We start from the raw sequence: 14818 nt of genomic DNA on the forward strand, positions 1-14818 counted from the left end.
ATCTGATATGTCATTTGCAAATATCTTCTCCCATTCTGTCAGTTGTCTTTTCTTTTGTTGACTGTTTCCTTTGCTCTATAAAAGCTTTTGATCTTGATGAAGTTGTAATAGTTCATTTTTGCCCTTGCTTCTCTTGCCTTTGGTGATGTTTCTAGGAAGAAGTTGCTATGGCTTAGGTCGAAGAGGTTACTGCCTATGTTCTCCTCAAGGATTTTGATGGATTCCTGTCTCACATTGAGTTCTTTCATCCATTTTGAGTCTGTTTTTGTGGGTGATGTAAGGAAATGGTGTGTCCCAAAGATTTTAAACAGTTGTGTTTTCATTTTCATTTGTTCCCATTAATTTTTATATTCTTGGATAATTTTTCTGCATGAGGCTGTCCAATTTTCCCAACACCATTTGTTGAAGAGACTGTCTTTTTCCATTGGAAGCAGTAGTGCTTCATCAAAGATTTGTTGACCATGGAATTGATCCATTTCTGGGCTCTCCATTCTATTCAATTGATCTGTGTGTCTGTTTTTGTGCCAGTTCCATACTGTCTTGATGATTACAGCTTTGTAATAGAGGTTGATGTCTGGAATTGTGATGCCGCCAACTTTCATTTTCTTTTTCAACATTCCTCTGGCTATTCAGGGTCTTTTCTTTCCCATATAAATTTTATGATTATTTGTTCAATTTCTTTGAAAAACATTAATGGTATTTTGATAGGGATTGCATTAAATGTATAGATTGGTTTAAGTAGCATAGATATTTTCACAATATTTGTTCTTCTAATCCATGAGCATGGAATGTGTTTCCATTTCTTGGTGTCTTCCTCAATTTCTTTCATGAGTTCTTTATAGTTTTCTGAGTACAGATTCTTTGCCTCTTTGGTTAGGTTTATTCCTAGGTATCTTATAGTTTGGGGTGCAATTGTAAATGGATCGACTCTTTAATTTCTCTTTCTTCTCTTGCTGTTGGTGTGTAGAAGTGTAACTGATTTCTGTGCATTGATTTTTTATCCTGATACTTTACTGAATTCCTATATGAGTTCTAGCATTTTTGGAGTGGAGTCTTTTGGGTTTTCTACATAAACTATTATATCATCTGCAAAGAGTGAGAGCTTGACTTCTTTGCCTATTTGGATGCCTTTTATTTCTTTTTGTTGTCTGATTGCTGAGACTAGGACTTCTAGTACTCTGTTGAATAGCAATGGTGATAGTGGACATCCCTTCTGTGTTCCTGAGCTAAGGGAAAAAGCTCCCAATTTTTCCCCATTGAGAATGATATTCACTGTGGGTTTTTCATAGATGGCTTTGACGTTATTGAGGTATATACCCTCTATTCCTACACTTGGAAGAGTTTTGATCAAGAAAGGACGCTGTACTTTGTCAAATGCTTTTTCAGCATCTGTTGAGAGTATCATATGGTTCTTGTTCTTTCTTTTATTAATGTATTGCATTACATTGATTGATTTGCAGATGTTGAACCAACCTTGCAGCCCAGGAACAAATACCATTTGGTTGTGGTGAATAATCCTTTTATTTTTATCTTAAAGATTTTATTTATTTATTTGAGATGGAGGGAGATCATGAGAGGGGGAATGTCAGAGTGGGAAGCAGACCCCCTGCTGAGCAGGGAGCCTGATGCAGAGCTCGATCCCGAGACTTCAGGATCATGATCTGAACTGAAGGCAGTTGCCCAAGCAACTGAGCCACCCAGGTGTCCAGTGAATAATCCTTTTAATGTAATGTTGGATCCTCCTGGCTAGTATTTTGGTGAGAATTTTTACAGCTGTGTTCATCAAGGATATTGGTCTGTAATTCTCCTTTTTGATGGGGTATTTTTTCTTGTTTTGATGGAGTCTTTGTCTGGTAATGCTGGCCTCATAAAATGAGTTTGGAAGTTTTCCTTCCATTTCCATTTCTGGGAACAGTTTCAGGAGAATAGGTATTGGTTCTTCTTTAAATGATTTGGTAGAATTCCTCTGGGAAGCCATCTGGCCCTGGGCTCTTGTTTGTTGGGAGATTTTTAATGACTGCTTCAATCTCTTTACTGATTATGGGTCTGTTCAGGTTTTCTATTTCTTCCTGGTTCAGCTTTGGTAGTTATATGTCCTAGGAATGCATCCATTTCTTCTAGATTGTCAAATTTGCTGGTGTATATTTGCTCATAATTCATTCTTATAATTGTTTGTATTTCTTTGGTTTTGGTTGTGATCTCTCCTCTTTCATTCATTATTTTATTTATTTGGGTCCTTTCTCTTTTCTTTTTGATAAGTCTGGACAGGGGCTTATCAATCCTATTAATTCTTTCAAAGAACCAGCCCCTAGTTTCATTGATTTGTTCTACTCTTTTTTTGTTTGTTTGTTTCTATTTCATTGATTTCTGCTCTGATCTTTATTATTTCTCTTCTCTTGCTGGATTTAGGCTTCATTTGCTGTTCTTTCTCCAGCTCCTTTAGGTATAGGGTTAGGTTGTGTACTTGAGATCTTTCTTGTTTCTTTTCTCAAGAAAGGCTTGTGTTGCTGTATACTTTCCTCTGAGGACCACCTTTGCTGTGTCCCAAAGATTTTGAACGGTTGTGTTTTCATTTTCATTTGTTTCCATGAATTTTTTCAATTCTTCTTTAATTTCCTGGTTGACCTATTCATTCTTCAGGAGGATGCTCTTTAACCTCCATGTATTTGAGCTCTTTCCAACTTTCTTCTTGTGATTGGGTTCTAGTTTCAAAGCATTGTGGTCTGAAAATATGCAGGGAATGGTCCCAATCTTCTGGTACTGGCTGAGACCTGATTTGTGACCCAGGATGTGATCTCTTCTGGAGAATGTATCATGTGCACTAGAGAAGAATGTTTATTCTGTTGCTTTGGGATGGAATGTTCTGAATATATCTGTGATGTCCATCTGGTCCACTGTGTCATTTAAAGCCTTTATTTCCTTGTTGATCTTTTGCTTGGATGATCTGCTCATTTCAGTGATGAGGGTGTTAAAGTACCCTGCTATTATTGTATTATTGTTGATGTGTTTCTTTGATTTTGTTATTAATTGGTTTATATAATTGGCTCCTCCCATGTTAAGGGCATAAATATTAGAAATTATTAGATCTTCTTGTTGGACAGACCCTTTGAGTATGATATAGTGTTTTTCCTTATCTCTTATTATAGTCTTTGGCTTAAAATCTAATTTATCTGATATAAGGATTGCCACCCCTACTTTCTTTTGATGTCCATTAGCATGGTAAATTATTTTCCACCCCTTCACTTTAAATCTGGAGGGGTCTTTGGGTCTAAAATGAGTTTCCTGTGGACAGCATATCGATGGGTCTTGTTTTTTTTTTTTTTAATTCATTCTGAAACCCCGTGTCTTTTGATTGGGGCCTTTAGCCCATTTACATTCTGGGTAACTATTGAAAGATACAAATTTAGTGCCATCGTATTGCCTGTTACTGTATATTGTCTGTTCCTTTCTGGTCTACTACTTTTAGGGTCTCGTTTTGCTTAGAGGGCCCCTTTCAGTATTTCTTGTAGAGCTGGTTTGGTGTTTGCAAAATCTTTTAGTTTTTGTTTGTCCTGGACACACTTTATTTCTTCTTCTATTTCAATGACAGCCTATCTGGATATAGTATTCTTGGCAAAATATTTTTCTCATTTAGTGCTCTGAATCTATCATGCCAGTCCTTTCTGGCCTGCCAGGTCTCTGTGGATAGGTCTGCTGCCAATCTAATATTTCTACCATTGTATGTTACAGGCTTCTTGTCCCGAGCTGCTTTCAGGATTTTGTCTTTGTCACTGAGACTTGTACGTTTTACTATTAGATGATGGGGTATAGACCTATTTTAATTGATTTTGAGGGGATTCTCTGTGCCTCCTGGATTTTGATGCTTGTTCCCTTTGGAAAATTAGGGAAATTCTCTGCTATAATTTGCTCCAATATACCTTTTTTCCCTCTCTCTCTTTCTTCTTCTTCTGGGTTCCCAATTATTCTAATATTGTTTCATCTTATGATATCACTTGTCTCTCAAATTCTGTCCTTGTGGTCCGGTAGTTGTTTATCTCCGTATTTCTCTGCTTCTTTATTCTCCATCATTTGGTCTTCTATATCACTAACTCTGTCTTCTGCCTCATTTATCCTAGCAGTAAGAGCCTCCATTTTTTTAAATTGCACCTCATTAATAGCTTTTCTGATTTCAACTTCATTAGATTTTTGTTCTTTTATTTCTCCAGAAAGGGATTCTCTAACACCTTCCTTGCTTTATATAAGCCCAGCTAGCACCTTTATAATCATCATTTTGAACTCTTGTTCTTGTTCTGACATATTACTAGTGTCCATATTGATTAGTTCCCTAGCCGTTAGTACTGCCTCTTGTTCTTTTCTTTTGTGGTGAGTTTTTCCTGCCTTGTCATTTTATCTAGATAAGAATAGATGAATGAGAGGACAAAATATTAACAGGGTAGCAATGACCCCAGAAAAAATACATACTAATCAAATTAGAAGAGATCCTATACCAGTGGGAGAAGAAAGGGAAAAAAAAGAAAAAAGAAAAAAATATGTATCCATTAGACTTGTGAATAGAATAGAGCCACACACTTGATTTTGTGTGTATTTTGGTCTGTTAGAAGAAACTACTTCTCAAAATTTTAAAGAAAGAAAAACATATATATACAATAATAAGGGTAAACATGATGAACAGATGGAATATGACTGTGAGGATGAAAAGTAAGAAAATTTTTAAAAAGGAATTGATAAGCTCAGAAGTTGGTTGAGGGGAAAAAAAGGGAATGAATGTGATCTGGATGGAGACTAGAAAAAATATGAGCTAGATTTAGGGTATATTTTGATTTAGGAGAAGAAATTGTATCCCAGAATTTTAAAGGAAAAAAACCTACATGTATGGAAGAAATAAGGTTAAATACAATGATGGGATAAAATATGACTATAACAATGATAATTTAAAAAGATTTTTTAAAAAAGTATTGATAAGATAAAATAGTTGAAAAATTAGGAAAGAGGAAAATATTTAAAAACAGAATAAGAAAAAATAGTTAAAAAATTTAATTTTGAAAGACCAAAGGATCATGGGAAAAAATATTGTGAATTCTATGTGTTGCTTTTCCCTAGCTCTGGAGTTCCGTCGTTCTCATTGTCTGGTGAACTTGGGCTTGGCTGGATGTTCTTATTAATTTGGGGGAGAGGCCCATTGTCATGATTCTCAAATGTCTTTGAGGCGGAATTAGCCAGGGGCCAGGCTAAGTAATCTGCTGGGGTTTGCTCTCGGGAGCTTTTGTTCCCTGAACGCTTTCCGTAGAGCTCTGGAGGACAGAATGAAAATGACGGCCTCACAATCTCCAGTCCCATAGGAACTGAGAGCTCCTCAGTGTGCCCTGGGAGAAAAGCAGTCAGTCTCTCCTGTTTCTGGATCTCTTACTGCACTCTGAGCTCACCTGGCCTGTGACCGAGCATTTTGGTCTCTGGTGCACGGCCCCTATTTGGTGTGTCCAAACCCAGCAGATCCTGCTGTGCACTCCTGCACCACTCTTCCCAGAGGAATGTGAGTGTTCCTAGATCTACGTCTTGTGGGGTCCCTGCCCAACGAGCAGTGGTCCAACTGTGTCTTGGATCCTGGTCTAAGGTAAGCCTGAGCTGAGAGCCCCATCCTTAGCTCTGACTCTGAGGCAGGCTTCCCTGCTCTGATACCTGGGAGCTCTGCCACACTCGGACACCCCTGGTCTTTTTGTGACCCCGCAGGTCCTGAGACCACACTGTCCCCATGAGTGCTCCATACCCGCTTAGCCTTTGGATTGATGTCCCTCAGTGGCACAGACTTCTCAAAGTCCCAATTTTGTGCTTCACTGCTCTACCACTTGCTGGGAGCCAGCCCGTCCCCCTGCAATCTATCTTCCTGTTTGTTGCCTCAGATTCATGTCTCCACACATCCTACCTTCTGGAAACTGGTTGATTTTCTGTTCCTAGAATTGCTGCTCCTCTCTTTGATCTCCTGTTGAATTTGTAGCTGTTCAGAAGGGTTTGATAACTATCCAGCTGATCTCCTGGGACCTGATGATATTTAGGTCTCCTACTCCTCTGCCATCTTGCTCCTCTTTGACTTTTTGTTTGAAAGTATTTTAAAACTTACAGAAAACCTCATGAAGAGGTTTTTTTCACATTCATCAGTTTTTTAAAATATTTTACCCTGTTTGCCCTCTCTTTATGTTTATGTTTATGTATATGTACACATATGTGTATATATGTTTAGATACAGTCTCACATACACACTCATAAGTTATGTAGAAATGATTATACAAATTATATACATATTATTATTCTTTTTCTGAACCATTTAAGTATGGATTACATACATCATGCCTCTTTACCCCTTAATATTCAGAATTGGTATTTTCTAAGAAAAAGGATACTCTTTTAAGCCAGCACAGTACAGTTATAAATTTCAGAAACTTAACATTGGTATAGTAATTTAATCTATGATCCATATTCCAGTTTTTTCTATTATGGTCCAAAGTTTTTCCATCCTATTCCCATGCATTTCTTCCTTGCCTTCCCCTTTCCATATTTATTTTGACCTTTCTTCCATCAAGAGAACCCTGTCTGTCCACAACATCACACTTTTACTCATCGGCTCAACCCTGTACTGCCTATAAAATAATTCTGGAATTGCTCAACTGTATGAAAACAAACCCACTAGGGAGAGTTCAAGGTTTGTTTGAGGGTGTGTAAGTCATAATTTTGCACTCAAAAATTGTTACTCGTATTGGTTCTCCACCCTCCCCCAGTGTCCTTATGTTATTCATTTGAGATAAGATTAGTTCCTCTCTTCCTGTTCGCATTCAGTTTATTTTTCTTCATCCTCCCTGATTGTATTTTCTTGACATACTTTAATATGCTTCCAGAACTTAAAATAGAAAGATGTACTCAGAACAGTGTCCTCTGTCCCCCCACCTCCTTCTGCTCTATTCTCCCTGCCAACCACTTGTGCACACTTGTTTTTGCAGAACCAGTTTCATCATCTTTTGGTTTATTCATCCTGTGTTTCTTTCTGAAAAATAAAAATCAGATTTATCTCTTTCCCTTTTTTCCTTACACTAAACATAAAGCACTTCTGCACCTTGTCTGTCTCCACATGAAGATATATTTTGGAAACCACTCCCTATTAACTCATAGAGACAGTGACCATTCTTTTTTATGGCTGCATAGTATTCCATCATATAGATGCACCCTAGTTTATGTCCTCAACCCACTCTTGGATATTTAGATAGCTTCCAATATTTTGCAGTTGCAAAGAGTGCTGTAGGGTGTCATCGTAGGCACATGTATTTTTTTGTACTGTTAGAAGTTTATGTTGATGTCACATTTCTAGGATTGGATTGCAGGCTTGAGAGTAAGCACATAAACAGCTTTGTCACATGTTGCCAAATTCCCTTCCATTGCTATTATGCCATTTTGCCTTCCACCCACAATTAAGAGAATGCCCGACTCCCCACATCCTCTCTGGCAGAGTGTACTGTCAGGATTTTGAACTTTTGCCAAGCAGGTGGGTGAGAAATGGTATCTCAGTATAATTTTAATTCTTACTCCATAATTTTGAGTTTTAATTTACATTATTGAAGAAAGTTGGGGTTTTATGTTTAAGGGCTATTTTCATGTAATATTTGTGGTTCTTGCCTATATCTTCTGTCCACTCTTTGTTAAAGGAGGAATCTGGGGCGTTTTGACTCATCTTTAAAACTTCTTACAATTTGGCCATCTTGGTCTTTTATCTGTGATATGCAAATATTTTTCTCCTATTTGCCATTTTTCTTCTCATTTAGTCTTTACCTTACCCTCACCCCTTTTTTTTTTCCTTCCTTCTGTTTTTGTTTGAAAATTTCTTATTTATTTTCAATAATTTTTTTTTCTCTTGCTTCTGTTACTTAGAGCATTGAAAAATTCCTGTTTTAAAATCCTTGTCAGATTATTCCATGATACTCATTTTATCTTCTTTGGAGTAATTCATGTCACAAGTGTTGATTTTGTTGGCTAGGTTTCTAAGCGTTAGATGTCTTCAGGTTTTGGAATTTTGATGTTTGGGGTCATATTAAGAGATAAATTTGTGTTTTGATTTTCTTCACTTCCACCCCCCTATGCCAACGACAGTTTGTGTTTGCCTCCACCTGGCCTGGAGCGCCCCAAAACCTATGGCCATGGGCAGCTGGTGGTTTTCTTATTGTTGGCATGCCTTCACAGAGGGGGCCTTGGGCCACCCCCTGGGCTGGGGTCCCCTTTCTCAAGTTGCATGGGACATTGGTCTTTCCGCTGTTGTGTGTGTGCCTCCTGCCCAGCACTCCCATCCCCCATCCCCACGTAGTGCTTTGTGTCGACATTCTGCCTCTCACGCACAGAGATGATTATCTTGTTTGTGAGCCCGGTATTTACCGGCCACTTCCGCATGTTTGGAGCAAAGGAGCTATGTCAGAGCGTGATTTTATGGAACCTTCTTAACGTCAGAAACTCCTTTGTACTTACTCTGAAGGAAGGAATGTGGGAAGGTTTGAAGGGAAAAAAAGGAAGGAAACTATCCTGTGTCCCAGGAATGCAGCTGCCATCACTTCCTTTACTTGGCAACAATCGTGTGAGGCAGGAATGTTTTTTCCCAGGCTGCACGTGGGTAATGGGGACACAGAGTATGGGTGAGTGAGCCGCTCAGCCTTGTAGCTCATGGGAGGGAGTGTGGGGGGCTAACGGCTGACCCGTTGTTGGGTTTCCCCCTGATTTATGGACTCACGGGCGGTCTGTCCCCTCTGTGCCCTCTGGTCTGGGTCTGTGCCTCAGGCTTACAGACTCAGCAGTTAATTCCTTTTTTTTGGAATGACTTGGGGTCCTTCAGCTAACGTTTGTGAAGTGCCTGAGATGAGCCAGGTGCTTGCTGATCTCCTGCTGGTTCTTTAACTGAACTCAAAACAACCCTGAAAAGCAGATCCTGTTAGTCTCATCTTCTCATCAAGGAGATAAATACTCAGGAGCTCATGTGGGTTCCCAGCTTCTCCCAGGTAGCAAACACAGGGCTGGGACTTCCACACTGTCTGGCGGCAAAGACTTCAGCTTCCATGCTTCCAGCATGTTCTGTTTCCCGTGGTATCTTCCCAGTCAACCTGCCACAGTTTCAGGAAGCATGATGCTACAGCAGGGGAGAGACCTCGAGGACAGCCTGGTGTGAGGCCAGCACCTGAGGGTTTCTGCGGGGCGGCTTTGCTCGGCATCTCCTGAGGTACAGGGCTCATGTGAACCACTTAGGTTCAGATGTGAATCTGGGCCCTCAGGACGGCTCTCCTCTCTTGGGCCCAAAGATGGTGCTTCCAAGTCACCATCAGAGGTGCCAGCCCCGTGTCCTGACAGAGAACAAACAGGTCTGTTTCCCTCAGGTAGTTTTGTGGTTTATTTGGCCAGATGGTTCTGTGAGGGCTGCTTTATCCTGTGCTCTTGAAGAAAGACCGCCGGCGTTGAATTCAGAGACCCTTGTCCCCATTACTCTCTATCACGTCACTCAGTATTTTCTCATCTGTCCCAATTTTAGGTAATAGTTCACTCATTGACTTTTCATCTCCCCAACTTGAGCCCCCAAAGTCTGAGTGCAGGGACCTCAGTTCTCTCATTTCTTGCTGCAACTCTGTCATCTAGCCTCCAGCCAGCGTGTAGGAGGTGAAAAACAATCAGATTTTAGAGGAAGAAATAAAATGAGGGAGAGCTGACTCCAGCCCTGGCTCCCCCATTTGAAATCTCTGTGACTTCCAGCCATTTATTCCCTCTTCCTTACTTGCAAAATAGACAGAGACCGGCAGTTTTGTAGGACTGTTGAGAAATTTGTAAACGAGCCATAGAACTCACAAAAGGTAAGCCTCCCGCCCTTCTCTCTCATATAATTGTTATTAGTGCCTTGACCTGGCTGGGGGGGTTGGGGCGGGAGGATTTTGGTCAGAACTTTCCCACATCTGGAAGGCGCTGACGTGCCCAAGCCCCGAGCTTCTGTCTTTTCCCAGGCGGGAGTCAGTGGCCTCCGAGAGCAGCTGCTGGGATGCGCTAACCTCTGCCAGCAAGGCCATGGCACGGATCTGCCCGGGCTGCTGCAGAAACCCTGGCCAGCTCCAATTAGGAAGCTCTTCCGTGGAGCTGAAGGTTTTGAGGTTAACCCTGAAGAAACAGCTCCCTCTACACCAGCCTTTTAATTAAATGCTCGCGTTTACTTTCCGGAGTTCATTGAATCATTTTACCCGCATCATGGGGCTTGACAAAGCCCAGTTGCTTTGAGTAATAGAAAAGTACAAAATGAGGAGACTTCAGGGAAGCCGTTCAGTGACACGAGCCCTGCTGCTCCTGTGCCGCTCGGTGGCTGGGCGCCCACCTGGGTGGGGACCCCGCGTGCAGGAGGAGGAATCATTTCCTGATCCCTGCCTTGGACTTGGTTCTTGATACCCTGAGACCCACGAGGCGAAGTAAGGACCTCAGTCTACCCACAGGGTGACTCAAGGCTCTGGGGGCCACAGAATGATTCCTCGGAACTTCTTGGTGCCCTGGTACTATGCCGAGCTGTATTGTGTGTGACAGTGGTGCTCCCCTTAAGACACTGACAGTATTGTTGGGAGACAGGGTTCATACAGAAAATACCGCCGGAATACCTTTGTGCTGATCCAGGCAATAAAGATTATAAAGCAAGTAGACGCCATTACTCATTCATTGCTTACTGTGTCCTGGATCCTTTAAATACGTTCTCTTTCTTCATACTCCTAACCTGCTTTCAGAGGATCAGCTAACACAGTCATTTCCCTAAGCAGGGGGCAGGTTGGGCTTCAGGGGACCAGCTTCTGGTTGGGTTCCAGCATCCCCACCAAAAACTAAAGGAGAGGCTCTAACAGGTAAGACGTCCCTCTCTGGGTTTCCTTGTACCCCCACCTCCTACCTCCTGGCAGCTCCATCCTGCCTGGGGCGGTCCCCTACCATCCCCAGCAGCAATGGGACCCGCAACAACATCTTCAGACCTTCACCAGCTTTCAAGCAGAGGGCACACCTGGGCATCAGGGAGGCACCTGGTGATGGATGACCCCCGATTTGTCTGAACCCTGGGTCTCAGAGCCTGGTTGCTGAAGCAGTAGCAGCAGTTTGGGGTGGGGCCCAGCAGGTGGATTTTTAACAGTCTGCAGGTGATCCTGATGCACGTTCAAGTGTAAGAACCACTGGTCCGTGTTCTCAAACCTGCCTGCATGTTGGAATGGCCTAAGGACTATTTTGTGGGGTTTTAAAAAATTATGATGATTAACTTAATTTTAAAGTAAAGTAAGCTTCACTTTTGGAAATAATTTTAGACTTACAGCAATATTGGGGAGGTAATGCAGAGAGTTTCTCTTTGGGCCCCACTCAGCTCCCTCCCATCATTAACATCTTACGTAAGAGCGGTGTGTTTGCTACAGTTGATGACGAGTCGTGATACACTGTCGTTAACCAAAGTCCTTACTTTCTTCAGGTTTCCTTAGTTCTTGCTTAATGTCTGTTCCAGAATCCCACCTAGGATCTCACATTACAGTGAGTTGTCGTGTCTCCTTAGGCTCCTCTGAGCTGTGCTGTTTCTCTGACTTTCCTGGGTTTTGATGACCTTGACCATTTTGAAATGTACTGATGAAGTATTTTGTAGAGTGCCCCTCGATTTGGATTTGTTTCATCTTTTTTTATGCCTAGAAACAGGGTTGTAGGTTTTTGGAAGACCATGTGTTGTGTTGAGGACATATGCCATCACCGTGACTCATTACTGTGGATGTTGGTCTCCGTCACCAGGTTGAGGGGACTTTGCCTTCTCCATCTACTCCAGTCAGCTTTCTCCGCCGGCCAGTTACAACCCCTGCCCCCAGCCTTCCATGCTGTGCTGTGCGGAAGGAAGTCGCCAGCTCAGGCCACACTTAACGACTGGGGCTCCGCCTCCCTGTGGGCAGGGAATCTACAGAAACTGTTTGGAATTCTTCTACGTGGGAGGTCTGTGTCTTCTCACCCATTTATTTATGAATTTGATCACTTACTGACATCGGTATGGACTCAGGGTACTGATTTTATGCTTCAGTTATAATGCACTTCCAGTCTGTAGTGTTATCCACGTTGTCAACCTTTGACCATCGGGAGCTCTTTCACTTGGCTCCTCTGTCCTTTTGACATGTGTCTTCACCGCAGAGATTTTTTTTTTTTTTTAACTACTTCCTTCCTTTCCACCACCACAAGCTTATCTTGTTTGTTTCCTGCCTCAGGCCTGGAATCTGCTGTTTCTTCAGGGAATCCTGGTTCCTTTTCCTGAGAGTGGTATCAGAAACCAACACCTGGGCCCTTGGTGTGCTCGCTGCTGTTGGGGTGTCAGTGGTTCTGGGTCCTCTCAGCTGACAGGTGGAGGAAATACACGTGTGTATAGTGCCCTGTGTACACACACGTACCTGTAATTGTGTCCGAATGTAACTGTCTCTATCTGTGTTACAGATTCATGAGGTCATCCTGGTATCTTCCAATGTGGACCCACTGCCACATGGATCTTTCTGGCCCCCTCCCCTTGCTTATGTGTCAAGCCCCGCTCCAGTGGTGAGAAGCATTGCTCCTGCCGTCTGCCTTCCATTCCTTTAACCGTTCAGTTCTGGCACGCGTGGATAATGGTGTCCGAATCCGAGCTCTCACCCCTGTCCATGGGAATCGGATCCACCAGCTGGAGCACAGGGTTTCTCCACGGACTATCTTGCCTTTAGTTTTACAAATTCCTCCAGTCCTTCCTGGAGTTTCTGAGGTGCCGAGGGCCTCCCACCCTCTTTGGTGAGGATGTTTCACACATGGACCCTGTAGTTCGATTCTTTGATCACATGCTGCGTGTCATCCTTGGACTCCCCCAGTCTCGTCAATGTGTTTATTTTGATTTGCATCCTTTACGCTTCACTGTCTGGCGGCAAAGCTCTTTGGATTTTGACAAATGCTTAAATGTCCCACATTCACCATCATGGTATCCTATAGAGTCGGTTCATTGCCCTCAGAATCCCGGGTTCCCCTGTTCCACCTCCTCTTCTTCCTGATCCCTGGAAACTGCTGATCTTTTGACCGATTCTGTGTAATGGGAATCGGGCTGGCCTCTTTCACTTAGCAATATGCATCCAAGATTCATCTGTGTACGTTCATGGCTTGACGATGAATTCTTTTTATGGCTAAATAATACTCCACGTTACAAACATACCAGCTTGTTTATTCATTCGCCGAGGAAAAGACATACTGGTTGCTTCCAGTTTGGGGTGATTATGAATAAAGCTGCAGTGTTTTCATTGGTCTATTTGGTTTTGTAGCCATCAGTTTTCGAAGTTGTGGGTTCCTTCCTGCTGAATGCGCATGAGCACAGGTAGAGGCCCCCAGGTAGGTGTGTGGGAGGGGGATCGAGGGTTATAGGGGGCTCTCCACAGAGACCGCTGTCCGTCCTATTTCAGATTTGGAGATGAGGCAGTTAATCCCCGGGCCCTCCTCCACCCGAGATCAGAGGGTGCATGGAGGTTCCACCACATCTGATCTGAACGTGCTGTGATCGCCCTCTCGTGCGGCTGTGCCTATGTCAGTTTCTCACTTTGGTTATCTGATTTTGGAAGGCTCTGCTCTGACCAACGGGGGATTAAACCTGCACAGCCCCGTGAAGAGGAAGCTGGAAGCAGAGAAGGACTATGTCTTTGACAAGAGGCTCAGGTACAGCGTCCGCCAGAATGAAAGCAACTGTAGGTTTCGGGACATTGTCGTGCGGAAGGAAGAGGGGTTCACACACATCCTGCTGTCCAGCCAGACCTCGGACAACAACGCGCTGACCCCCGAGGTGAGAGGCAGGGGACCCCAGGGGAGGGTCAGGCTGGAGAGGGCTTCTCATTCAGGATGGGGCATTGGCTCTCTCTCTGTTCCACCAGGAGCCTACAATGGTAGCCAGCACACACGCAAACTTGACTCTGGGACACCATCTGCTGATGACCTTACATACATTTTCCATTTGATCTTTATGACCAGGTAGTCATACTATCCCATTTGACAGATGAAGACCCCAGTGAATGGAGAGATTCGGAAAACCTATCCAGGGCCCAGAATTAGTCACAGGGCAGCTCCGTGTATCTTGGGCTTTTCCAAGCATGTCAAATTTCCTTGCTTTGGAAGGAATCCTAGTCACTCAGATCGATTACTTTCTTTCAATTGAGAGACAATTCACAGACCATAGATTTCACCCTTTTAACCTGTACATTTTTCAGTATATTCACCACGATCTAGTTCTAGCACGTTTCCATCACCCCGAAAGGAAGCCCCATGCCCATTGCCATCCTCTCCCCACTTTCCCGGCGACTACGAATCTACTTTTTGTATCTACCTGTTTGCCTGTTCTGAACATTTCGCGTGAACGTAAGCGTATTGTATGTGGTCTGTGACCAGCTTCCTCCAGTGAACACCATGTTTTCAAGGTTCATCCATGGAGTAGCACACACCCGTACTTCCTTCCTTTCCCTCGTATGGATGTGCCGTGTTTGGTCCGTCAGTCGTTCAGTGATGGACGTGTGTCTTGGTTCCATCTTTGACTACTGTGTTGTGACGAATATCACTGCAGATGTTTGTGTACGAGTTCGCGTGTGAACGTGTTTTCAGTGCTCTTGGCTGTTTCCCTCCTTATGGAACTGCTGGGTCGTATGGTAACTCTGCATTTAACTCTCTGAGGAACTGCCAACCTGTTTTCACAGTGGCTGTGCCATTTTCCACTCCCACTGGCCATATACAAGGGCTCTAGTGTCTCTGCATCCTTGTCAACACTTGTTACTATCTG

General features: G+C 43.0%; 1 protein-coding gene across 1 annotated transcript in view; it reads left to right on the forward strand.

Annotated features, from left to right (window-relative positions):
* CDYL2 (chromodomain Y like 2) overlaps positions 1-14818 on the forward strand; it is a 165889-nt gene that overhangs the window by 123419 nt on the left and 27652 nt on the right. The window contains exon 3 of the mRNA XM_082711063.1: positions 13617-13834. Coding sequence (XP_082567189.1) covers positions 13617-13834 — 218 coding nt within the window. The remainder of the gene's footprint in view (positions 1-13616; positions 13835-14818) is intronic.

Source organism: Mustela nivalis, assembly GCF_964662115.1.
Source record: "Mustela nivalis genome assembly, chromosome: 18".
Classification (NCBI taxonomy): domain Eukaryota; kingdom Metazoa; phylum Chordata; class Mammalia; order Carnivora; family Mustelidae; genus Mustela; species Mustela nivalis.